General features: G+C 40.6%; 1 protein-coding gene across 3 annotated transcripts in view; it reads right to left on the reverse strand.

Annotated features, from left to right (window-relative positions):
• Positions 1–25,421, reverse strand: part of col18a1a (collagen type XVIII alpha 1 chain a) — a 151,335-nt gene that overhangs the window by 50,526 nt on the left and 75,388 nt on the right. For all 3 annotated transcript variants that reach the window (XM_089133060.1, XM_089133058.1, XM_089133059.1), the window contains 4 exons: positions 20,835–21,376; positions 17,054–17,137; positions 10,912–10,974; positions 1,512–1,578 (listed from right to left, as the gene is read on the reverse strand). In XM_089133060.1, the coding sequence (XP_088989186.1) occupies positions 1,512–1,578; positions 10,912–10,974; positions 17,054–17,137; positions 20,835–21,376 (756 nt within the window). The remainder of the gene's footprint in view (positions 1–1,511; positions 1,579–10,911; positions 10,975–17,053; positions 17,138–20,834; positions 21,377–25,421) is intronic.

Raw genomic sequence — 25,421 nt, forward strand, 5'->3', positions numbered from 1 at the left:
TGTTGAGAACCACCATCAGTGCCAGATGATTGTCGAGAACCACTATATGAGCCAGGGCTTCGTTGGGAATCACCATATGAACCAGAAGTTCGTTCAGAAACACCATATGAGCCAGATGTTTGTCGAGAATCACCATAGGAGACCGGAGTTTTTCGGGAATCCCCATATGAACCAGATGTTTTTCGAGAGCCGCCGTAAGAGCCAGAAGTTTGTCGAGAGGAATCAGCTGATCCTAATGTTCATTAAAACTTCCCAATTCAGCTCATTATGAGGAAAGATCATATAGCAAACCATTTTGAAAGTCATGTACATTGTTGAAGCAAGTAAAAGAATGGATTATGGTCAATCAGAATACTAGGCCATTGGGAACCAGCATCCCTTGTTGCCCACGCACAATGTCACAGAAACAACCCAGGAATCTTATTTTGAATATATATATTTAAAAAAAAATACATTAATAATAACATTATTATTATGTGACTTTTTATTATTGAATTATGTGACATTCTGTAATTGTGATATAAAACCTGTATCGCTCATAATTGTGAGTTTATATCTCAAAATTACAACTTCAGCTTTTCATAAATTTAACTTTGTATAAATGTGCGATTTTTTGACGTTTATACTTAATATACATTTTTACTAATATAAGAAGTAAAATAACAACTTAAAAAGTCACAATTACAGTTGTCAACAATGCCAAATGTAGATTTTTACTCATCAAACGTGCATTATTGCCCCATTGGCGTAAGCCATAATCCATCCTTGGGTTTAGGCCATCCATTATAACATCAGAATAACACACCTCTTAAGAATACGTTTACAATTAAATGTAAAAAGACATTTTCTCATTGCTTTACACCAATAGAGGGAGCCAAAGCAAAATAAAAGTCGCTCCATGCATAAACACACAATTTCATGATTATACTAAAATTAAAACCACTAATTTATTTTTAAATCTGCTTGCCTTCAATACCCTGCTAGAAACACTAGCTTGAACCTGGGGAAAGTGTGCTTTGAGTAAGATCTGTGATTAACAAACTGAACTTGCTGGCTGCAACACTTTGGCCTGGTTTCACAGACAGGGTTTAGATTAAGCCAGGATTAGGCCTTAGAGCAATTAGGACATTCAAGTAGCTTTTATAAATGTGAGAGTTATAAACATAAGATATTTCAGTGCAAATTGCTTTCAGTTAAAACAGCTCAGACACGCATTTTAGTCTGAGACTTAAGCATAGTCTGTGAAACCGAGGATACTGTTCTTTTCAGATGTGTACGCTAACTATGCAGCCCAAATGTTTTCTTTCTATTTTGAACAAAATAACTGTATCAACAAAAGGAAAGTTGTAAATTAACCAAAAAAGCACAAAAACGTTTACAAGAAGAAAAAGAGCCATTTAACAATTCAGGAGAGCAATAAATGCATCTGATGAGCTGTGCTGTCAGACTAGCTGATGTTTTATAGACAGACTAGTTCAGACTGATACTGAACACAGACAAACAAAGCTCACCTGTCTGCTGCTTCTCACTGCTGGTCACCGGTGGCTGCTGGATCGGCCGAGAGGAGGGAGGTGTCAGCTGAAAGTGATAAGCATCATTAATATATCAATTAACATAAATAAACCGCAAATCAGACAGTCAATCAACACTGAAATGCAATGTACAGAAATAACAGCATGTACATTGATAAAAATTCACATCCTTAAAGAGCGCCTGTTCTTGTTTTCACAAGTAAAAAAAAGTCTAAGCATCCTTAAAACAAGACACATTTGCAAAACTGTTGTAAATATGAGATATTATACTGTAGCTGGTTTTCAAATCTCTTTTCTTGTGGCACAGGCAGATTTCATATTTTTGTTTAAGCACACAAGTGGGAAAATCTGCCAGTTACAAGACAAAAAACTCTTACAGTAAAGAGAAAATAGCATTCAAAAGTTTGGGGTCAATGTTTTAGAAAGAAATGCTCACTAAGGCTGCATTTATTTGATCAAAAATACAGCAAATACAGTAATATTGTGAAATATTTTTACAATTTAAAATTTTATGTTTTTATTTTATTCCTGAGGGAAAGGCTGAAGTTTCAGCATCAGTACTTTGATCACATGATCAGAATTCAGATACCATGCTAATATGCTGATTTATTTCACATTGAAAACAGATGTGTGGAAACTAGCACTCTTTTCAGGATTCTTTGACAAATATAAATAGCAAAAAGAATTTTTCACATGTAAATCATCAAATTAAAACGTCTCGGGTTATGACTATAACCCTTGTTCCCTGAGAAGGGAACGAGACACTGCGTCGATAAAATCGACTCTTTGGGGACGCTCCCTAAGCGTGCGCCTCTGAAGTATGAATGAAACTAATCCAATCCTGATTGGTGTTGCGTCGTGACGTAACATGTGACGGCATACCCGGAAGTATAAAAGTGACGCTGTCACAACACACACTAGCCTCGCGATGAAGCAAGACGCTCAAGGGTCTGAAAAGGGGGCGTGGCAACACGACGCAGTGTCTCGTTCCCTTCTCAGGGAACAAGGGTTATAGTCATAACCCGAGACGTTCCCTATCGAGGGAACTCAACACTGCGTCGATAAAATCGACTCTTTGGGGAACGAGTACCCACTAGGCCACGCACCGAACAGACCCGCCCCAGAGTGAAACTGATTAGGCACTCAGCAAGGGCCGAGTACGTGTGCACCGGGCGTACTGGGAAGGCTGAGACTGTAAAACCTGATGAAAGTATGCGGGGTAGCCCAGCTGGCTGCCTCACAAATCTCCTGCAGAGGTACTCCCGACAGAAGGGCCCTAGAGGAAGCCATGCCTCTAGTCGAGTGAGCCCTTAAGGCCAAAGGTGAAGGAACCCCACGCACCTTGTAAGCCTCAGTAATAGCCTGGACAATCCAGTTACTTATAGTTTGTTTGGTCGCCGGGAGCCCCCTCTTAGGTGACCCAAAGCATACTAACAACTGGTCAGATCTTCTCCAAGAAGCAGACTTTTCCAAGTATACACTCAAAGCTCTGACGGGGCAGAGCAAGTGAAGCCTCTCTTCTCCCGCCGACACATGAGGTGGAGGATGGAATGCCTGAAGGACTACAGAGCGAGCCGTACTCGAAGGAACTTTAGGCACGTAGCCCGGACTCGGGTGCAAAAAGGCCTTTACTTTGCCAGGGGCAAACTCCAAGCAAGCTGGCGTTACCGCCAGGGCCTGGAGATCTCCCACCCTCTTAAGAGAGGTAATCGCTAAGAGAAAGACCATTTTCAACGTTAAGTCCTTAGGCGAAGCCGACTCTAAAGGTTCGAAGGGAGCGAGGGACAACCCTTCCAGAACTATTGCCAGATCCCAGGCAGGCACCCTGGACCTGATCGCCGGCCTCATCCTCCAAGCACCACGGAGAAACCTAATGACCAACTGGTGCCTCCCCAGAGGTCCACCATCTACTGGCGCGTGGAAAGCCGAAACGGCAGCCACGTACACCTTAAGAGTGGACGGGGAGAGACCCGCAGAGAAACGATCCTGAAGGAATTCCAGAACTGAAGCCACTGGGCAGTTTACTGGATCCAACCTTCGTTCTCCACACCAAGTGTGAAACACCTTCCACTTGAGGCCATATAATCTCCTGGTAGATGGGGCCCTAGAGCTAAGTATGGTTCCAACCACCTCAGCTGATAAGCCAGCATTTAGGTACTGAACCCCCTCAGAGGCCAGACCCACAGCTTCCACAACTCTGGGCGAGGGTGGAAGATTGTGCCCTCCGCCTGAGACAATAGATCCCTCCTCAGAGGAATCGGCCATGGCGGAGCTATGAGGAGTGATATTATATCCGAGAACCATACTCGTGTCGGCCATCTCGGGGCAACCAGAAGTAGACTGATGCCCTCTTGACGGACCCTCTCCAGGACCCCTGGGAGCAGAGCGATCGGGGGGAAAGCATACAGGCGAAGCCTCGGCCAAGCCTGTACCATGGCATCCAACCCCAGTGGGGCTGGATGTGAGAGGGAGAACCAAAGTGGACAGTGGGACGTCTCTCGAGACGCAAACAGATCCACTTCCATCGGTCCGAACCTCTCCCATATCGACTTCACCACATCCGGATGAAGTCTCCATTCCCCGGGCCTCAGCCCCTGCCTCGACAGGATGTCTGCTCCCCGATTCTGAACCCCTGGGATATACATTGCCCTTATTGACAATATCTTTCCCTGGGACCAAAGGATAATCTGATGCGCCAGTTTGCACAGAGGGCGCGATCTGAGTCCCCCCTGTCGGTTCAGATAGGCCACCACTGACGTATTGTCTGTCCGTATAAGGACGTGGCGACCCTCGATGTCTGGGAGGAAGCTCCTCAAAGCCTTGAATACCGCCATCATCTCCAGGCAATTTATATGCCAAGTGCGATGATGGTCCTGCCACAGACCCCTGGTAAAGCGGCCGTCCATGACCGCGCCCCAGCCCGTAAGGGAGGCGTCTGTCGAAACGGTTTCCCGGCGACATGACACCCCCAACACTGGCCCTTGGGATAGGAACCAAGGCTTCTTCCATATTTGCAGAGACTGAAGGCACTTGCGCGTTACTCTGATCATACGGAACGGATTTCCTTTGGGTGAGAACCCCTTGGTCTTCAACCACCACTGGAGGGGCCTCATGTGAAGGAGGCCCAGAGGAATAATGTTGGATGCCGCTGCCATGAGGCCCAGCATCCTTTGAAAGTGTTTCACAGTGACGGCCTGACCTAGCCTCACCCTGGACACCATCGCCAGAATTGACTCGATACGTGCGGGAGACATACGTGCCTGCATTGTAATCGAGTTCCACACGACTCCCAAAAAGGTCGTGCCCTGGGACGGTTCTAGCACACTCTTCTTCAAATTGAGTCTTAACCCCAATTTTTGAATATGGCCAAGAACGACATCTCGATGCCGAACTGCCATCTCCCGAGACTGGGCCAAAATAAGCCAGTCGTCGAGATAATTCAATACGCGAATCCCCTGAAGTCTCAGTGGAGCAAGGGCCACGTCCATACACTTGGTAAATGTGCGGGGAGAGAGTGCTAGGCCGAACGGAAGAACCCGATATTGGTATGCTTCGCCCCCGAAAGCGAACCTCAGGTATCTCCTGTGACAAGGAAGGATGGAGATGTGAAAATAGGCGTCTTTCAGATCTATCGTGACAAACCAGTCCTCGGATCTGATTTGACTCACGATTGTTGGAATGGTCAACATTCTGAATTTGAACCTTCTCAGAGACCGGTTCAACACCCTGAGATCCAAAATTGGCCTTAACCCCCCATCCTTCTTTGGAACTATAAAGTACCGGCTGTAAAACCCGGACTCCCTGTCTACCGGAAGAACACGTTCTATGGCTCCTTTCGACAGCAGAGTCTGTACTTCTTGTTCCAACACCTGAGCCTGCTCTGGGACCACCGCAGTGAGCACCACCCCAGAGAACTTGGGGGGGCGGTGCGCGAACTGCAGTCTGTACCCAACTCGTATTATCTGCAGGACCCATGGAGATATGTTGGGAAGATGATACCATCCCTCTACAAAATCTGCTAAGGGTACCAGCCTCTCGAGGCTGGCCTCTGGTGTCTTTTCGCTGGAAATTGATGCGGCCCGAAGCGCTGTTAACGGCGGACCTGCATCTTTTCCTAGAGGGCCCCGTTGTGAGAACAACCTCGGTTGTCTCACTGCGGAGGGGGCAGCCCTCTGAAGTCCTGCCTTGGCTAGGACCTCTTTTCCGAAGTCCTCTTAGCCTGAATGACGTCCCTCAGGTCGCCCCTCTGGCTGGAGGACTTCGGTTTTTGGGAGCGTTTCCTCTGTTGCCAAGACCCCGGAGGGGGGGCTCTAGAGGAAACGCTCTCCTTCTGCTCTGCCCTGTGGGAGGAGCTGGCTGATGGCTGGGGCTGATTGCTTTGCCCCCCCCTACTAGATTTGGCCTTCGCTTTCCGGGGGAGGTACTGCTGGAACGCCGCAGATTGTTTTCTCGACTCCTGAAACCTGTCGACAACCGAATTAACGGCGTCGCCGAACAGGCCAGAAGCCGAAAGCGGCGCATCCAGCAGGAAGGACCTATCCTTTTCTTTAATTCCGGATAAGTTCAGCCACAGATGCCTCTCCGTGGCCACCATGGCCGCCATAGAGCGGCCAATAGCGCTGGCCGCTTCCCTAGTGGCCCGGAGAGACAAATCTGCGGCCTTCCTCAACTCCGCGACATCTTCAGGAGTAGGCCCCTCCCCCTCATCCAAATCTTTCAGGAGGTCGGCCTGGTATGCCTGCAAAATCGCCATTGAGTGCAGACACGAACCAGCCCGACCCGCCGCCATGTAAGCCCTGCCCACCAATGCAGATGTCTCTCTGCAGGGCTTACTAGGCAACACCGGGGTCTTTAGGGAAGACGCCGATTCGGGAGAGAGATAGCTCGCTAAAGCCTCCTCCACCTTCGGCATCTTCCCATATCCCATATCTCGAGCCCCCATAACATTGCTGTAATCTATTACATTGGGACTCGAAATACGGGACGAATGCGGTCTTTCCCACGTTCTCGAGATCTCTTTATGGAGATCAGGGAAAAACGGCAGACCCCGGCGGTGAGGCTGTGACCTGCGCTGCAGGTAACGCTCGTCCATTTTACTGGTGACTTGCGTTTCCTGCTCATGTTGTGGCCAGCTGATGTTTAGTCTGGCCACAGCGCGTGTCACAACCTCCACCAGCTCCTCATAACCCAGGCCGCGTGATGGCGTGCTGAGATCACGGTCGTCCGCATCGATGCTGAGCACGTCCCCTTCCTCAGAAGTAGACAGCTCAAGCACCGGGACCTGATCGCGGGTAGGAGAAACCGCAGCGCGGGCTCCCACACCACTCTCAGAGGCTGCGGGACCAGCCGATGGCGAGCGAGAAAATGCCTCAGCATTCTCACTCTCCTCCGCCAGATCCCGCTGCGAACCCCAGGATCTCAGTCGCCGCATCGCCTCGACATATGCGGGACCGGAACCCTGGGGAACGCGAGCCTGACCGTGCTCGTCAAAGCACGCCAGCCGGGAGCGCAGCACTCTAATAGGCAAAGCCTCACACATTTCACAAGCAGCCCCCTCGAGAGCTGCCCGTGCGTGCTGCACTCCCAAACAATACACACATAGAGAGTGTGCGTCCCCACCCGTGATGAAACGAGGGCAGGGATGCACACACCTCTTGAATTGTTCACTGGCCATACTTTCTTTCAATAATAAGACAAACAACACCAAATAAGACAGACAGTTTCAACATAAAGCGCTTGCTGAAGAGCGAAAGCTAGTGTGTGTTGTGACAGCGTCACTTTTATACTTCCGGGTATGCCGTCACATGTTACGTCACGACGCAACACCAATCAGGATTGGATTAGTTTCATTCATACTTCAGAGGCGCACGCTTAGGGAGCGTCCCCAAAGAGTCGATTTTATCGACGCAGTGTTGAGTTCCCTCGATAGGGAACTGTCTTTACTGTCACTTTTACTGACTCCTAAAATTCTTCAATTTTTAAACAAAGTAAAAAATACTTTTCAAAACAAAGAAATACATTTTTGATATGTTTTAGCTTACCTCAAGGGCATCCAAGATGTATGTGTCTTCGTTTCCGCAGTATTTTCAATTTTGATATTTTTAGGTCAAACCGTTTGTGTCTATCAGCCATATAATAGAGGTCTATGGTCACCACCTCAAAGAGCATGCACAGAGAAGTCCAAATTAAACATGATTTAATGACTTGTAAATGTAAGTACACATTGATGGCCTAAGACACGAAACGAGCGGTTTGTGTGGGAAAACAAACAGCATTTATATCGTTTTATCTCTTGTAACCACGTCCAAGTGATCTGAGGGTGCGGGCGCTTTGTGGCTGTGGTTACAAGAGGTAAAAACTACATAAATACTGTTCGTTTTCTCACACCAACGGCTCGTTTTGTGTCTTAGGCCATCAATGTGTACTTACATTTACGATTCATTAAATCATGTTTAATTTGGACTTCTCTGTGCATGCTCTTTGAGGTGGTGACCATAGACCTCCATTATATGACTGACAGACAAGAACGGTCTGACCTAAAAATATAAAAAATTGTACTACTGTGGAAACAAAGACACCTACATCTTGGATGCCCTTGATGTAAGCTAAAACATGCCTAAAATGTATTTCAAACTGAACTACCCCTTTAATATGTCAAGCAGATTTGTTTCTCAGGTGAAGTTCTTGTTTTACGGACATGTTTAGGGGTATACGTTTCCTTAAAGTTAAGGGACTAAATGCCATAAAAATCCAATTTCTTGGTTTCTTAAAATGAATAAGCACATTTGTCCTTTCATACCTGTTCCGACAGTTGAATTTTATTTCACTGATTATGTACAAACACTTTGACAAATACAACCATGATCTTAAAACACTAGAGGGCACTTGATATGGCAAAGCAAAGAACCGTGACTTCACAGATTTTCGTATACTCACACACAGCGGTCACACTCAGACATACAGCTCACAGTTAACAAAGCTCCTTGAAGAAAAGCTGCCAGGGCTGGCCGTTTGAAGCGCAGACACAAAGAGGGCCTGACCTTGCACTTTACAAAACACGCGCTGCTGAAACGGCAGAATCCCACTGATGAAATACCAGGCATCAGGTTCTAGAACACTCTGATCCTCAGATTTCACGGCGGGATTGAGAAAAAGGAGACTTTGCCTGAGAGGACACAGAGTGCTCTGATGGCCAGTGTGAGAGGATGCTGACAGCATGTATTTTTGGACCGAGAGAACGACCGTCTTGGGGAATGCAGGCCACGGGTCCTGGGGTCTAAAGATAGAGGTCAGGAGTGGGCAGTTAGGGGGCTGTCCGGCTAGATGAGGAGGGGCTGCTAAACATCTGCCATCACGGTCACTGCTGCGGAGACGAGAGAATCTGACCTTGAACACATTACACTGAGTTATGCTGGAGGAGTTGAGGATATGGAAAAGATCATACGGCACAGAAGGACATTTCCTTGTGCATTAAAAAAGGGGCCATTCTTTGCTGGCATGTGTTTTTTGCATCACGGTCTTCCACGAGAGCAATTTAGATCATCACTTGGAATGTACTGGATTCTTCTGGGGCTGGAATACTTCAGTAAACTATACTTCAGTGGAGTCTAGATCGGAGGTTTTCATACTATTTGATTCCACAAAATATGATGATATTTTAAATTCTAAAGACCCATTTATACTGTGGGAAAAAAAAAAAAAAACACAAATATTCTAAACATGTAAAATAATATTTGAAAACCCTTACTTTTAATGTCAAATTAAATTGTTTTTAATGTCAAATTTGGTACATTTGAATGAATCAATTTGTGTATTGAAAGTGAAAATACAAAATATCAAACAAATCATATTAACGGCATAGAATTGGCATAATTATGGATAATTAATTACATATATTAGGGCTGTCAAACGATTAATCGCGATTAATCACATAAGTGCATATGTGGGTGCACTGTGTATAATTATTTTGTATATATATAAATATATATATATATATATAAATACATACATGTATGTATATTTAGAAAAAAATATTATTTATATATAATATACTTATATTTATATATAATATAAATTATATATATATATATATATATATATATATATATATATATACAGTATATACATGAAAATATTTCTTAAATATATACAAGCATGTGTGTGTATTTATATATATAAAATAATTATACACAGTGCACTCACATATATAATGTAAACACAAAATTTTATTTTGGATGTGATTAATCGTGATTAAGATCATCACTTGGAATCAAGTTTTCCTTCAAATTTTTATTTTATATATTATAATTTGCATTATAATTAGTAATGACTAAATGAAGTCATTTACCAATCTCCTAAAAGTAAATGCAATATCCGGCATTGTCTCAGAAATATGACACGCTAAATAAGACATGCCAAAATTCAATTTTCTTTTTCATAGAACAAGTGTAATGAAGTCAAACTGTTTTCCACTCTCACAAGACTACTTCTCTTCCACTAGATATAATAATCTCATGAAATTGGATTACACAAAATTAGGCCTCCACAAGAGGCTGTCATGCAAACACAGTTTGCAAAAAGGCATGTCCACCAGGTGCCCTCTCCTCAAATGCACTTTCTAACATCCAAGCAGGGTGAAACAAGCATGGAAAATGTCCCAGGGGGGAATGTGGCATCATTTAAAATGGATTCCACGGTAAAATAAAGGAAAATTTACTTCACAGTACTTCGGAAAATGCCGTCTCTGTTTCTGTCACAGCATGTTAAAATGCATTGGATACTGTAAGGCAAACAAAAGCCATGTAATTTAAAATAACAAGGTAAGAAACAGCTGTTTAAAAAATGTTAAAAACAAATATAAATACTTGTAAGTGAAAGGAAAGAAGCATCAACCTCCAAGTACAATATACTAATACAAATCAAACAAACACAGACACACAAAATATGGCCTAAATGTTCTCAAATTGCATGACACAATTAGCACTGATGAATAAACCAGTCAAACAAAAAGCACTTATGAAAGACAATCCTTGCAGTCCACACCTAAGAGCCACCTGGTTTCCTTCCATTGTAATTAGCTCTGGCATGCTCAGACAGGGCCTCGCACATCAGTAGCAAGGGTTCATTTCAATTTCCACATGCTCTATTTCTGGATTAGTAACACAAGGCATGGGAAGATGGGCTTTAACATCTGGGATTGGTCTGGAGATAATAGCTTTTCCCCAGAAGATGAGAAAGTGTACAACGACAGACCTGTCAGAAGTCCGGAAATCTCGGGATCGTCATTAGATGTTTTAAATGTGGACATTAAATCGGTCACAACAAGTTTTACAAATGTGAGCTTGGCTACCAAACAAACCAAACAAAATGAAGTGAATACCTGGACTGATGGTGGTCTGTCTCCATCTCCACTTGCTCCATAATCACCTGATCCCTGCAGATTCTGAGGGTTGAATGGAAAACATGCATAAATTCTCTTTAGAGTGCTCACAACGAGAAAGGGTCATTTCATCCCACTGTTTTCTAGACAGCTGGAGGGCATGTAGTACGTCATAGGTCAAAGTGATAGGCGTTAAAGCTTTATCGTGTGGAAAACCTAACTTGAGGCAACACATTCTTTTCTTGAAAATGAATGGAAGTGAATTCCAAGCACTATCAGCCGCAGATACACAGCAATCAGTCGACAAACACTCCAGATACGCCTTTAAAGGAACAGTTACTCGCCCTCATGTCATTCCCAACCCATATTGTTTTTGTTCTTTCATGAAACACCAAAAGAAATATTAAGCATAATGTCCAATAATCTTCCTCCCTGCCTGAGCTCTTAACCCTTTATGACCTGCCATAGAACAAATCCACCAGAGTATCCACAAGTTTCCGAGGGGCGCTCCTGTAAAAAATAAAGTGGGTGAAACTTCCGGTGAGGCGGCGGAAGTAGCTTTCCAATGGTATTTTGTGTGTTAGTTAGCGAAGAGGCTAGCTGTTTTTCGGAGAATTATTTTACTATTTAAAGACGCAAATCTTTATGAGAGATGTCGTTACGGAGCTCAGGGACAACATGTGCTGTTCACGGTTGTACGTATAACCCATAGACTGTAAAAAAATATGGACGTAGTGTCCGTGACGTCACCCATAGGTTTCTGAAGAGCGGTTTTGAGGCCTAAAGTGGGCGTGGCCGGCCGTCACCATCTTGGCAGTGCGTCACCTCTCGTCACTACCGGATAAATTAAAATGGGCAAAGAGGCGGGACGCGGGTGGAGCTGAGGTGCTAATATGCTACTGCTCTACTCCCTCGCGCTAAATTGACAGCTGATTGAAAAAGTAAAGCCAATGGTTAAAGTTCATGTTTTGCCCTTCGAAATATTATAATAGTTAAGACGTAACTAAAAGTGAGACTATTTACTTTCCTTTTTTATCAACTTTATTAATCTCACAAGGAGTACATAACAGATCACACACATTTCTCACAACATACAGTCAACTATCGCATCGTGATGCATTATTATTCTGCTAGTTAAAAATGTATTAATTACTTACAATATTGCTCTAAGCTTGTGCATGTGACAGTGATTCAAGGCAAGCACACGTCAGTCGGCATCTCACGTCAAGTTCGTAAAGAGCTTTAATTCAGTCCATTTTACAATCTGATTTTGGCCGCCTCTCAGATGGGTCAAACCAAAGATATTACCTCAGAAATTCAAGTAAATGAACTAGAAATCCGCGCTCATTCAAGGGTGTGAAATGTGCATCTGTTGCATGGACGGAGAGAAAGCACTGAAATTATCAGACATCCATTAGTGCATGCGAGGGAAACAGCTGGAAACACAGCGCTGGTTATTCTCTCCATACTCAACACGACGGAATCCAATGGCTTGCACGGGCGAAGGTATAATACATGTATTAAACTGTATGAAATAATCCAGAAAAGCACAAACACAGCTGAGGGTGACGCTAACAGACTGCAGACAAACGACTAGCAGTGAAAGCAGCACCATCTGTCACTCAAGTGGCCACGCCCTTAATTATGCAGAACGTTAAGGCTTAAATATAATTTAAACAGATGAGTTGTAAAAAAATTCACCCCCCTCACAGTTGTCATGAAGGGAAAAATGAGCTCTATAGGCCAAAGCCACTTTTTGCTCCAGGCTGTAAACATGTTTTTTTCTGCTGTAAAGTTGGGCATTTTAACATGGGGGAGATACAGATTTGACTCGCTTCTGCAGCCTGCCTCAAGCGGCCACTCGATAAATTGCAGTTTAATTCACTTCCGTGTTGGCTTCAAGTGGGAGACGGGGAGGTTGCCGCTTGGTATAACCGGACTAAACTAATTCAGTGGTTTAAACGGGATTGTTTTGAACATAAGCTGAAAACGAAATCTGAGTGATCCTGCCAACGACTGTAACGTTAGTTTCCATCACCTCCCAAAAGACGACGAATCTTCCTGTGTACATTTGTTTAAATTCTTAATATTCTATAAACTCTCTCAGCATGTGATTGGCTGTTCGCTACTGATGTTACACCTAAACTCAGGATCAAAGCCTGTGTTGACATAATACCAAATGTGCCAGTGAATGTATTCCAGTATCACATTCATTTATAATTTTGAATAAACTCCAAAGCACAATGACTAGGTGTGTATTTTTTTTTATTTTAATTGTTTGTCAGCTCGCACAACTGTCTGTCACCATGCCCTGATGAGTATTGATTATTGATAATGTTATTATAATACTCCCAATCAACTACTGCGGAGGGTAAAGGTAGTGTTATTTCACCCTTTTGAATTTCGTTGAGGTTGTGTTCCCACATCGTTAGCTAGTTTGGATCGCTATAACTTGAATGACTGTCAACTGTTGAATGAACGAGTGTCAAGCATGTCAAATCGCACTTTGTTTACTTCCAACCGGAAGTCGCGCCCACTTTTGACGCAAGGCCTCATGGGGCGTAGGAAACTTGTGGATATCCTTCTATGTTAACATGCTGTGCTGTCATTCTTTTGAGCATTTTCATATGCCATACATCAAAATAATCCTTACTCTCCCAATTTGAATGTTATGTTTGTAATAAATCAATAGTAACCAGATAAATATCTAAAAAGTGCAATAAACAAAAATAAAAAAACAATTCTACATATTTTATTCAATACAAAAAATGGATAAATGTCAGCCTCAAACTTGCCAATGTGAAAAACGTGCATAAAACAATTGAAAACTATACAGAATTGATTTGAACTGTTCACATAAATTAGTTACCGAATTAGTTAAGATAAGCTCATTTTTACACAAAAGAGGGGGTGAAAATGCCATGTAAGATATTCAATTACATTTGTGGTCAAACAAATAACATTTTGCTTTTAAATATTGATTGAACATTGAATTGGTTAAAATATAAAACAAACAGACCCTGTCAGAACAATTAATAATAAAATAAATACAAAATAAATGGTCCCACTTTATATTATAGCAGATGGGAGTCAAATGGGAGTCAAACGCATGGTCAAATGACGCAGCTTTTGACGTCACAACATGCTACACACGCTGGGGTCATAGTGCACAGAACGTGATACGTCAATGCGCCATCGGAAGATGTAACTATCAATCGCAGATCTACAGAACGTGTGCAAAGACGTGCGATGCATTTTTGTGTATGTCTTTGTAAACGCATATTACGCAATTTGTACAGACTCATTAGAGGGTGAAAACAACGCAACATGAGCATGTTGGAGGCTTGATGTGAACATGTTACATCTCTGGTTTTGTATGCAAAAAGAATGATTGAGCTAGGCATTTGTTTTCAGTTTCTATAGGCTCTTAAACAGACAGCGCGCCCGTCGGTCTTAGAGGGTTAAATCTCTTTTAGACTTGTGTGAAAGTCAAAAAATTGCACCTTTTGATGCTTTGCGTCAGGTTTAACATATTTGACACTAAACATAATTGCTTCTTATGTTTGTTAAGTGTTGGCTTCAGAAGACTTGGAATATAGGCCACAAGTTGCATGAAAAAAACTTTTTGTGAGGATTTCATGACATTTTTTGGAGCTTAGCAGAATAAATTAAATTGTATCGTCTGGAAAAGATTTCAGACATTCAGTCTCCACATCTTTTTTTGTGTTTCAAAGAAGGAATAAAATAATACGGGGTTGTCAAAAACATGGGGTGAGTACATGATTTGTTTTTTATTATTATTCCACAAAGCTTTAATTGTGTTTAACGTAAATGTAGCTAATTTGGTAGGGCTTTGGTTCAATTCCCAGGAAGCAAAGAACTAATGAAATGTATACTTTGGATACAAGCATCTGCCAAATGAATATAAATGTAAAGTGATGCCGCATAAAATCTAAGATGAGTCACCTGGGGAACACTGTGTGTGCACCAGAAGATCTATTCCTTTCACTCTGGTCTCATTTAAAAAAAAAGACTACACAATAACTGGGTGAGCAATAAAAACCGAACACGCATACACCAAGTTTTCCTTTTAAAAAAGACAAAACACTTGTTTGAGTATGCGGTTATTTAAAGACCTTGCTTTTTTTTTTACCACAGATGTCCAAAAGAACAACTTCAGTGCTTCTCACCTCACTGCATTAGCTATTTGTTGGTTTAATCACCCATTTTAGAACCACTCAACTTAATATAGTGTGTATGTAGCTATAATGTGGAGTTATGTAGCTATTTCCCATTACCAATTAGCTGAGACATAATTGAGGCATGACACAAGTGAAAATTATTATCTCACTATGGGTGTTTTCAGACATGTAGATCATTTGCTTTAACAGGGTCTACAAATGTTACAATTTTCCTTGTTTTTTCTTGGTTTTGTTTGAAAAAATGTGTTTATGCATGTCACATTAGTAAACTGACTTCTCATTAGTCAGAGTACACCTGTTTATGTGACATCATCCATCTAAATGGACTGAAAAGTTGAGCTTATTGCAGTGTTATCTGTAGCTGTTACACACACAAATATGAATATGAATGTAGCTGTCATCCCCCCTCTAACTGCTACACACTGTCCAGCCAAAACATATTTAAATAGGCAATTATAATGTATAAAAGTCTATGATTGGATCATTATTGCACAGATTATTATGTTTCTAGCCTGTTATCTATTTGGCAACAGTTATTCTAACCCAAACTGATGGAGTGTGTAGCTTTTCATTTCTTCTTAGACAACCATGTAAGATGGCCATATTCCAGGATGAAAAAGCCAAGATTCATCAGGCTCAGATTGTGAAAGAGTAGTTGGGATGGAGCATGAAGAATCTTGACATTGTCATCCAGGAATATGGCCGTGGTGTGGGTTGGGAGGGAGCACGAAGATTAATTTTCACATGAATTGGCACCTCTGAGTCCAGACCTTAAATTCATTACAAGTCTTTTGGATGTGCTGGAGGAGACTTTACATTGTCAACACAAGATCTTATTTCTCTTGATGGAAATAAATGTTGTGATGTTCCCACCCACATAATCATACACTGCTACTTTTTACATTACATAACACATTTTCCATTAAAGGCCTTATTTTAACGATCTGAAACGCAAGTATCAAACGCGAAACACAAGTAACTTTGTTGGCAGAGCTCAAGCACTGTTTCTATAATACATTTTTATATTATATATTTCTATTATATGCGGGATAAATGACTCTTGCGCCCGACGCAAATCTAATATGGGTTGGTCTGAAGTAGCTTCATTACTCATAGGTGTGGTTTGGGCATGACGTGAAATAAACCAATAAAACCGTCATCTCACATTCCCTTTAAAAGCAGGCGCACTTGTTCCAATCGTGGATAGCTATTATAATGGCGGATTTGCCAGGCGTACGCCAGGAGTGTTCACAGCCAAGGAGAAGTGATGTTGTATGGGGATGGGTCGATGGGAGAAACCCACCCAAATTAGCTCTGGTTAAACAGGCGTATAGTAATTTGGGTAAATGTGTAAGCTAGATTTATTTTCCTTGTAATTATGTATGGTTCGCAAAAATGGGATCTGCTGCATCTGTGTATGAGAGAATCAAAGTGTATGCGCGTTGTGCACCCGCTTCATTATGGCCAAGAATGCGCCCTTAAAATATCATCTGAATAACACGTCACTGACTTTAGACTATAGGTTTTTCCTGGTCAGCGGCCGAATTGTTTTCTGAAACTGCAAAATAGCACCAGGGGACGTTTGCACCAGAACAAAAATAGGAATGAGGTGCAAAAATAGGAATGATATATGCGTTGGTATAAGTCAATTGCGCTGGGTGCAAGATAGGGCCCTATGAATTATGATACAGCTTGATTTGTTGGTCCATTGGGTCAGATTGCTTTCTCACAACAACCAAACTGCTCCAGAGTTCATTTTCAGTCAGACTGAGATCACCTCATTTAAGCCATCTCTGACCAATTATCTTGGTTCCGATCTGCAGTGTGTATATGTGCCTGAACAAACCAAACTAAGCGAGATAATGCATCCGGTTCCAAAACAAATGCTTTAAATGAGCCAGGTGTGAAAGTGCACTTGCTCTCATTAGAGAACTTCTTACCGCATCAAAGTCATCCTCATCCTCTTCACAGTGCCGCTCAGCCGCCCCAGGGTCTCTCACCACCCTCAGATCACCAATACGACCCTAATACACAAGCACAGATTGGTAAGCTTATTTTGATGGTAATGGCAGGTGTGGTGACATACAGTTAATGTTGAATGACAGCTGCTCATTAGAGACTGAATCCACTGCTCTTTTCATGCTAATGCCTTCCTCAACAGAAATGCTGGCAGTCAGATAACAATGTGTGCCTGATCTCTTACTTTTCAAACACATGGCTATCTCTCTCCATATGGGATTTCCCTTTTATGGTTTGCGGCATAATTTCCACGCAGATGGGGATAACATTCAATACAATCCACCAAAACAACACATTCCTAGATTCAATGGCTAACATACACGTCTCATTAAAAAAAAAGAAAATTCAACCATCGTTTTAATCACTCTCATATTGTTCAAACCTTTCTGACTTACTTTCTTTAGTGGAACACAAAAAGATGAGTTTAGCAGAATGTTGACGCTGCTCTTTTCCATTCAATAAAACGTGAATGGGGTCCAAGAGCTGTCAAGCTTCGTATATGACAATAAAAGCAGTCCATTTGAAGTCTTCTGAAGGCTTATGATAACTTTGAGAAGGAGCAACATTTAAGCCATAAATGGTCTATAAGCTGAGACATAATTGAGGCATGACACAAGTGAAAATTATTATTTCACTATGGGTGTTTTCAGACATGTAGATCATTTGCTTTAACAGGGTCTACAAATGTTACAATTTTCCTTGTTTTTTCTTGGTTTTGTTTGAAAAAATGTGTTTATGCATGTCACATTAGCAAACTGACTTCTCATTAGTCAGAGTACACCTGTTTATGTGACATCATCCATCTAAATGGACTGAAAAGTTAGTTCCTTGAGCTTATTGCAGTGTTATCTGTAGCTGTTACACACACAAATATGAATATGAATGTAGCTGTCACCCCCCTCTAACTGCTATACACTGTCCAGCCAAAACATATTTAAATAGGCAATTATAATGTATAAAAGTCTATGGTTGGATCATTATTGCACAGATTATTATGTTTCTAGCATGTTATCTATTTGGCAACAGTTATTCTAACCCAAACTGATGGAGTGTGTAGCTTTTCATTTCTTCTTAGACAACCATGTAAGATGGCCATATTCCAGGATGAAAAAGCCAAGATTCATCAGGCTCAGATTGTGAAAGAATAGTTGGGATGGAGCATGAAGAATCTTGACATTGTCATCCAGGAATATGGCCGTGGTGTGGGTTGGGAGGGAGCACGAAGATTAATTTTCACATGAATAGGCACCTCTGAGTCCAGACCTTAAATTCATTACAAGTCTTTTGGATGTGCTGGAGGAGACTTTACATTGTCAACACAAGATCTTATTTCTCTTGATGGAAATAAATGTTGTGATGTTCCCACCCACATAATCATACACTGCTACTTTTTACATTACATAACACATTTTCCATTAAAGGCCTTATTTTAACGATCTGAAACGCAAGTATCAAACGCGAAACACAAGTAACTTTGTTGGCACTGTTTCTATAATACATTTTATATGCAGGATAAATTTACTTTCAGAAGCTTATAGACCAATTTATAGACCATTGTTCATAAACAAGGTAGAAAATTTATAATGACTTCAATTTTGGTTTGTTTCACACACAAAGCTATCATGTGGCTCCAGAGTATGTGGAATATAGTATATGGACGACTGTTAAGGTGCTTTGGTTGCGTAATTTTTTGGAGCATGACTGGTAACCATTTATGTTCATCAAGAACAGCATGAACATCCTAATATTTCCTTTGGTGGTCAACAAAAGAAAGAAGTATCTAAGAAGATGAACTAACTCTTTAAAGCTACACTGTGTAACTCTTTTAGTTTATTCTTAGCTAAAAACACTTAGTTCTTTCAAAAATATATGTGCTCATTAATGTATATTTACTTCATTCAAGTAATAAAGTATTCTCATGAGTGTATAATATGCCGTTGAAAATACATACGGGTAATGTCGGTCGCCATGTTGACCCTCCATCTTGAAAGTACATTAGCCAAAGAGGGACATACCCGTTAATTAAAGCTTCGCCTTTCGCCTTTACGTTTGAGTTAACACTCATGGACGAGGTCGAACTGGATGCCATGTTAATCTTGGACTACATTGGCCACCGTAGGAGTTAAAACGAAATCGGAATTGAAAGGAACAGAAACTAATATTCACTAGATGGTCATATTTCACCGCTAGATGGGGGTAAAAATAACACAGTGTAGCTTTAAGCTGATCTCCATTCAAGATCCCTTTATTTGGGGTAATAGGAATTCTGGCTAAGTTACTGGTAAGATCTGAAAGGACTTCCCCTCTCATGTCTCACAAACCAAGGTCAGAGGTTTAGGAGCAGAATGCCGTGAAGGAAGCTTTAAGATGTCTTAATTGTCCTTTTGTGTCATGTTGTGACCTCCACCGAGACCCTCTAACAGCCCCAACACAGGGTCAGATTTATAGACCTGATTTCCCAACAGTTCTGCAGATAAGCACATGCTTTTAATGAGAGGGATGGAATAGCAATCATATCCTGCCTAATCAGGTCTGTAATTATGATGGCCATCTACTTATGGTGGAGTTCCCGCAGGAAATGGAAGCCACATGAAACAAGGATTCATACTGAACCGAACAAGATCCATCTCCTTTTGAGTGGACATTATGAGCTCTGGGAAATATGAGGCATTCATGCTGCCTCCGTTGTCTCACTATGGTTATTGAACAATATGCTTGAGAGCACTAGCATAATTGCAGAACACAAGGCAGTATATTTAATCACATTTCTTCACAGATCAGCAACTGGTTGAGAATCTGCTGGCTTATATGAGTAGTATAATATAAAATAACTTGTTTAATGTAAATTAATTGGCTACATATTTATTTCTTTACTCTAAGATGATTTATGTTTAATATTAAGTTATTGAGAGGCACTTATATTTGTAATGTTTTCAATAAAATCTATTTTTATCAAGATCGTAACATATATTTCCTGTGATCCAGACCTTGAGTTTTTATTTAGGAACATGACAACTATGCCTCCAAATAAGTCAATATTAAACATAAATCATCCAGGAATAAGGAAATAAATATGTAGCCAATGAAAGTACACTGACTAAATATAACATTTCAAAATAAATATAAATAAACACATAGGTAATACATAGAATGTATAAATAAAATTAATATTTTTATTAATTGATATATAAAAAATCTAAATGAATAATAATTTAGTTAAATCATACAAATAACAAATAAATAAATAGGAAATTGAATTGCACTAAATATTAAATTACATTTCATTATATTACATAAATAGATGTAAAAATACAAAGTAAATGACAAATTAATTATTTAATGAAAATAATTCAAAATAAAATGAAGGGTAGCGGTCCAGTGGTTCTCACTAATCTGAGATCAAGATGTGGGGTCAGCTGCTGGACACTACCACACAAAACAAGCAGGAGCTAATTGCTCCCCTGTGGTTCCTTAATGCAATTAACTACTCTACTCAAACAAGGAAAGACGAGTGGACTATTTTACAACCACAGAATGCATGTTGTTTTTTTAAAACAGGCCAATTTGAGCAATCAAATCATGTAGGAGTCACTCAACCACGGCAATTCTATTGCACTTTCCCTTTTTCTAGCCTAAGTTAACCTCTATTTGACTTGTTTACACTGAGATACCATTATATTAAATTATGGGCTGTGTACATACCAAAAACTTATCGGAGTCTGCTCCACTGGCATGGCCAACAAACACTCCGGCCCCGGCATCCAGGTCCATATCATCCGGGGATCGCTCGAAATTGATGACTTGAGGATCTGAGTCGCATTTGAAGTAGAGGGAAACCTGCTCATTCAAAACACTGATGGAAAACCGGGTCCAGGTGTTCATCATGGAGGGCACGGAGAATCTGGCCGCCTCGTATGAACTCTGCGAGTCAGGCTCAGTGTAGTAGAAGATAATGTTCTGCTTGCCCCTCTCCACTGCCGACAGCTTCACACCAACATACATGATGTTCTGGGTTGGGTCACTGATGGAGAAGATGACGCCAGGCTTGGTGGATATGGGCATTATGTTGAAGATGAGGGAGAAGTCACGGTAGAAAGGGTTGGGCAGGTGGGCCGCAGCTGACTGTCCCACATTGGAGTTTGGGCCGAACACATAGCTGGGGCCGTTATCATTATCAAAGACTTTGGAGACGCCATCAGGTGGAGGATCGCCAATTAACTGTAACAGTGACACTCCACTTTCTTCTGTGGAAGGAAAGGAAAAGAATATGAAGGGACTTTACAAAGAACAATGCAAAAGTGAATTGTCAGGGATGGGCAGCAGGCTCGGGCTAGGTTAAAAAGCACTTTATTAGTCTTAGTGTAAAGTGTTCAACAGCTGTGATTGGAAATCAAGCAGTGAGTATTGACTTTAGTTGTGAAATCCTGTGAGAAAGTATTATTTTTGGCTGTAAATACTGTAATATATTAGATGGGCTGGCTATCGAGTACAAAACTTTTTAGGCACCAACCGAATTGCCTCGATATCATCGAGTGTCTTTTCGTTCGGTTCCAAATTTCTAAACTATACAGTAAGGCATGATTGGCTGAGACGAGGCATTAAGGAAAAAACGATTCAAATCACAAACAAATACGCTCTGATAATGTAATCCAAATGAAGGGCGCATTTCTGCAGTAAAGAGATGACAAGTCAGCAATGTCAAATTCATCTTTGCAGCCAACACTGACTCAAAAAACAGTAGTTTAATTAAAATTGTCTCCTTGCTATTTTTTCCTGACAGTGCTTTGCGGCAAGCTTATGCTGTGTAAAAAAAAACAAAAAAAATAGTTTAAAAATAAGTCATTTTAGGTAGGCGAATGTATAGGGTAATATAATCTTGTTAAAACGGATTTCATAAAATTTGTATAAATAAAAAGTATCATTCAGGAACCGGTATCGAAGTCAAGGTACAAGTTTCAATACACAGTGGATTTTTTTTTTTTTTTTTACGATATCCAGCCCTAATCTTTGGTGAGCTAAAGTTTTTCTTTATAGGGAAAATGTGTGAATTAAACAGGCAGCTGACTCTCTAAAGAATAGTCTATTTTATGTGTCTGGGAATATGGGATTTTTTTTTATATCCAGAAGAAAATTAATAAAACCCTTTAGATTTAACAAGAATGTACATTCATCGTCCAGTAAAATTTCTCAGTTTTAATAGAAAGTGACCCCTTTGTTTATTGTTCCCAGACTTTTAGAATGTAATTCACTATGTATGTAAAGCAATGATATCTTCGAAGTAAAAATGTTAATGCTTAATACTGTGAACACTCTAAAAAATAGATTGTATAAGACCCATGAGACTGCCATAAGTACTTTATACTTGACCCAAGAGGATATAAAACTAGGTTTGACCTGAGAAATGGCATTTTCATGCCAAATACTACAAATAAAGGTTTTTCCAAAATAAAAGTCATGTTATAAGCAGTTGACACAAAGTATTAAAAATAATTTAATGATATTTTAGAGTCAACGAATCCCCCCCCCCCCCAAAAAAAAAAAAAGAACTCTAAAATACAGTACACTAAAGTTTTTTTTATACACTCTATAAAACACAATAAAATAAAACAACAACAAAAAAAAACATCACTGGATTATACTTTTTGCAGATGATTATACGTATAAAATTAAACTCAAGAGTGCTGGGTGAGATCAAAAGGCTTGCACTAAAGAACCATGGATAGAAACCTTCAAACTCATGCTAATATCACTCAGCACACACATATTTAGCTAGTTGTGAAGATAAGCTAGACATGGAAACATCACAGGCTCCATGTGCTGACATGTCATGAAGAGGAGGGAAAGGTGTGAGGTTACAGCTGGACAGCTTAAGAACCTTCCTGCCTACACACACACACACACACACAGAGAGACACACTGCATCCTCCGGGCAATTGTGCTTTTTAATATAGATAAGTAAGGACAATGTGTTTCTTGCTAAAACATCCCGCCTTTTTCTATCATACGGAAGATGATTTTGTTTTGTTAGACAAAACATATGTAGCATGAAACGAAAAACAAAACAGTATCAAAAAAAAAAACGAAACCCTAACACCGTGTCCTAACTAAACGCGACGCGATAAAATTCCAGCGACAGCAAGTGTGTCTGTCCACACTAGACGCGACGCGACCGTGAGACGCCACACGTCAATCAAAAATCAAAGCCATTCAGAACAGAGTCTCTCTGTGAAAGCACACTGCTGGCCCGCACTCAATCAAGAAAATATTTAAGAAATAACATTATTAAAAATCAAAACATTAACCAAATATACTCACTGACTAATTTTGTTATGAAGTACAGTTGTATGTTTGCATAGAATTCATTTTGAACGCTATATTATATGCTAATCTGAGGTAAATTATCCGTTATCGCTTGTGGCACAATGACCTAATACCTTTGAACTTCGACAATCAGTTCCTCGTCATCCATGTTTGATGATTAAATATTCATGAGACGCAGAACTTCCATCCAATGAGATCTCTGTTCGGGCGGATCTGTCAGCCGCAACGTCGCAGAAATAAGAACCGTTTCTAAATTAGAAACTTTGCGTGTCGCCGTCGCGTCTGGTTAGGACAAAAACTCTGATTAACATGAAAAAGATACCTTTTATCGCGTGTCGCGGCGTCGCGTCACGTGTAGTTAGGACACGGTGTAATGAAACAAATCCAAACAAAACAAAGCAGCATGAAAAGAAAAACAAAACAGCATGAAAAGACAGCTAAAACAAACCCTAAAAAACTGTTATACCCCCTTTACATTATACTAATTCATAAATGTGTTTAGTAATCATTTGCAGGAACATAGAGAATGACTTTATGTTTAACTTCTAAAACTTCTGAAGCTGCTTTCACGTTGAAAAATAAATGTGAACCATGACTTGACTTTATAAAAGTTCTGAAAAAGATTACCAAGTATAACTCACAACCACATGGTCTTATTTATGAAACAAGGATCAAAGACCTTTAGGGGCTTACATATTAATCATTAAGTTCTTCAGATGGTGCTTTTTTGTTGTGAGTCGAAACAAAACACCTCTTCTTGCCTTTGTTGCACATGAAAGGATTAGAAAAGAAAACACCTTACGTTTGGTTTTGGTGTAAACCAAAGAACCAACCCTATTCTTTGGGTTGATTTAACAAGACGCAGGAGAACCCCTGTTCCGAGTTTCACTAAGTAGCCCATGTCTTTAGATCATGACAGAATAATGACAAGCTTAGAAGAGGAGGAGCTTTTGGAGCTAACCTTGCATTCCTGCACATGTTCAGGTGTTGCTGTGTAAACAGCAGACATGCTAAACCAGCGTTCAGAATGGCTAATGGCCACATCAATACAAGACTACATTTTTCTGAGACATGTTGGGCTTGTGAAAATCACTTTAGGGGGACCAGAATCTTGGACTGTTGCTTTTCTAACAGCAGGCAATAAATTCTAATGCCAGAATCCAGATGTGTGTCGGGATAACATAGAAAAGTCCCCGAGGCCATGTGCGTCTGCTCTTGTACATGAATACAACTGCCCAGATATTTGACACTACCAACTATCATGAAGACTTTCAATATTTTTACAACTGAAAAGTGCTTCCATTTTTGGCAGCATCATAATTAGTCTAAGAGAGACAGAATGGTTTTAAAGCTAATGGATGCAACCGATTTACTGATGCATAATGTATTGGGGGATTTAGGACTAGACTTGATTTTATTTTTTGGGAATTGATTGGATTGAAATAAGTATGTTACATACCAAAAAAAAATATTAAAACATTTAAAATAAAAATATATAAATATAATAACAATTCAATTTGTTCACAAAGATCTTACAGAGTAAAGACACAATTTATTCTTACTGAAAGTAAATCTGCACGTCAAAAAATCTGATTTTGTTCAAAAACTAACTAGTTTTAGTCTAACTTCTTTCTATGTCACACACAGCTGATCATGTGACTGATGTGGCATCCATACATTCAACAAACAAACCAACCTTGACATCAGTATGTGGTTAATGTTTTACTAGCCTGATTTTTAAGGGCCAACTTGTTAGAGTTAAATATTAGCGTTTTAAAGAAAGTGCCTGTTTATCTTTAGATCCATCCTGGGGTTCTTGACCTCTTCGAAACTAAATACATTGGTTAAAGCCAAAATAAAAACAATTACAGCTGCTATTACCTTTCTGGGCAGATTTATTACTGATAACACAAATATGATGTTAAACAACATCAACAAAGTCACCCATCCAAATATGACTTAAAGGAG

Source organism: Pimephales promelas, chromosome 7 (genome assembly GCF_988280905.1).
Source record: "Pimephales promelas chromosome 7, fPimPro1.hap1.1, whole genome shotgun sequence".
Lineage (NCBI taxonomy): Eukaryota > Metazoa > Chordata > Actinopteri > Cypriniformes > Leuciscidae > Pimephales > Pimephales promelas.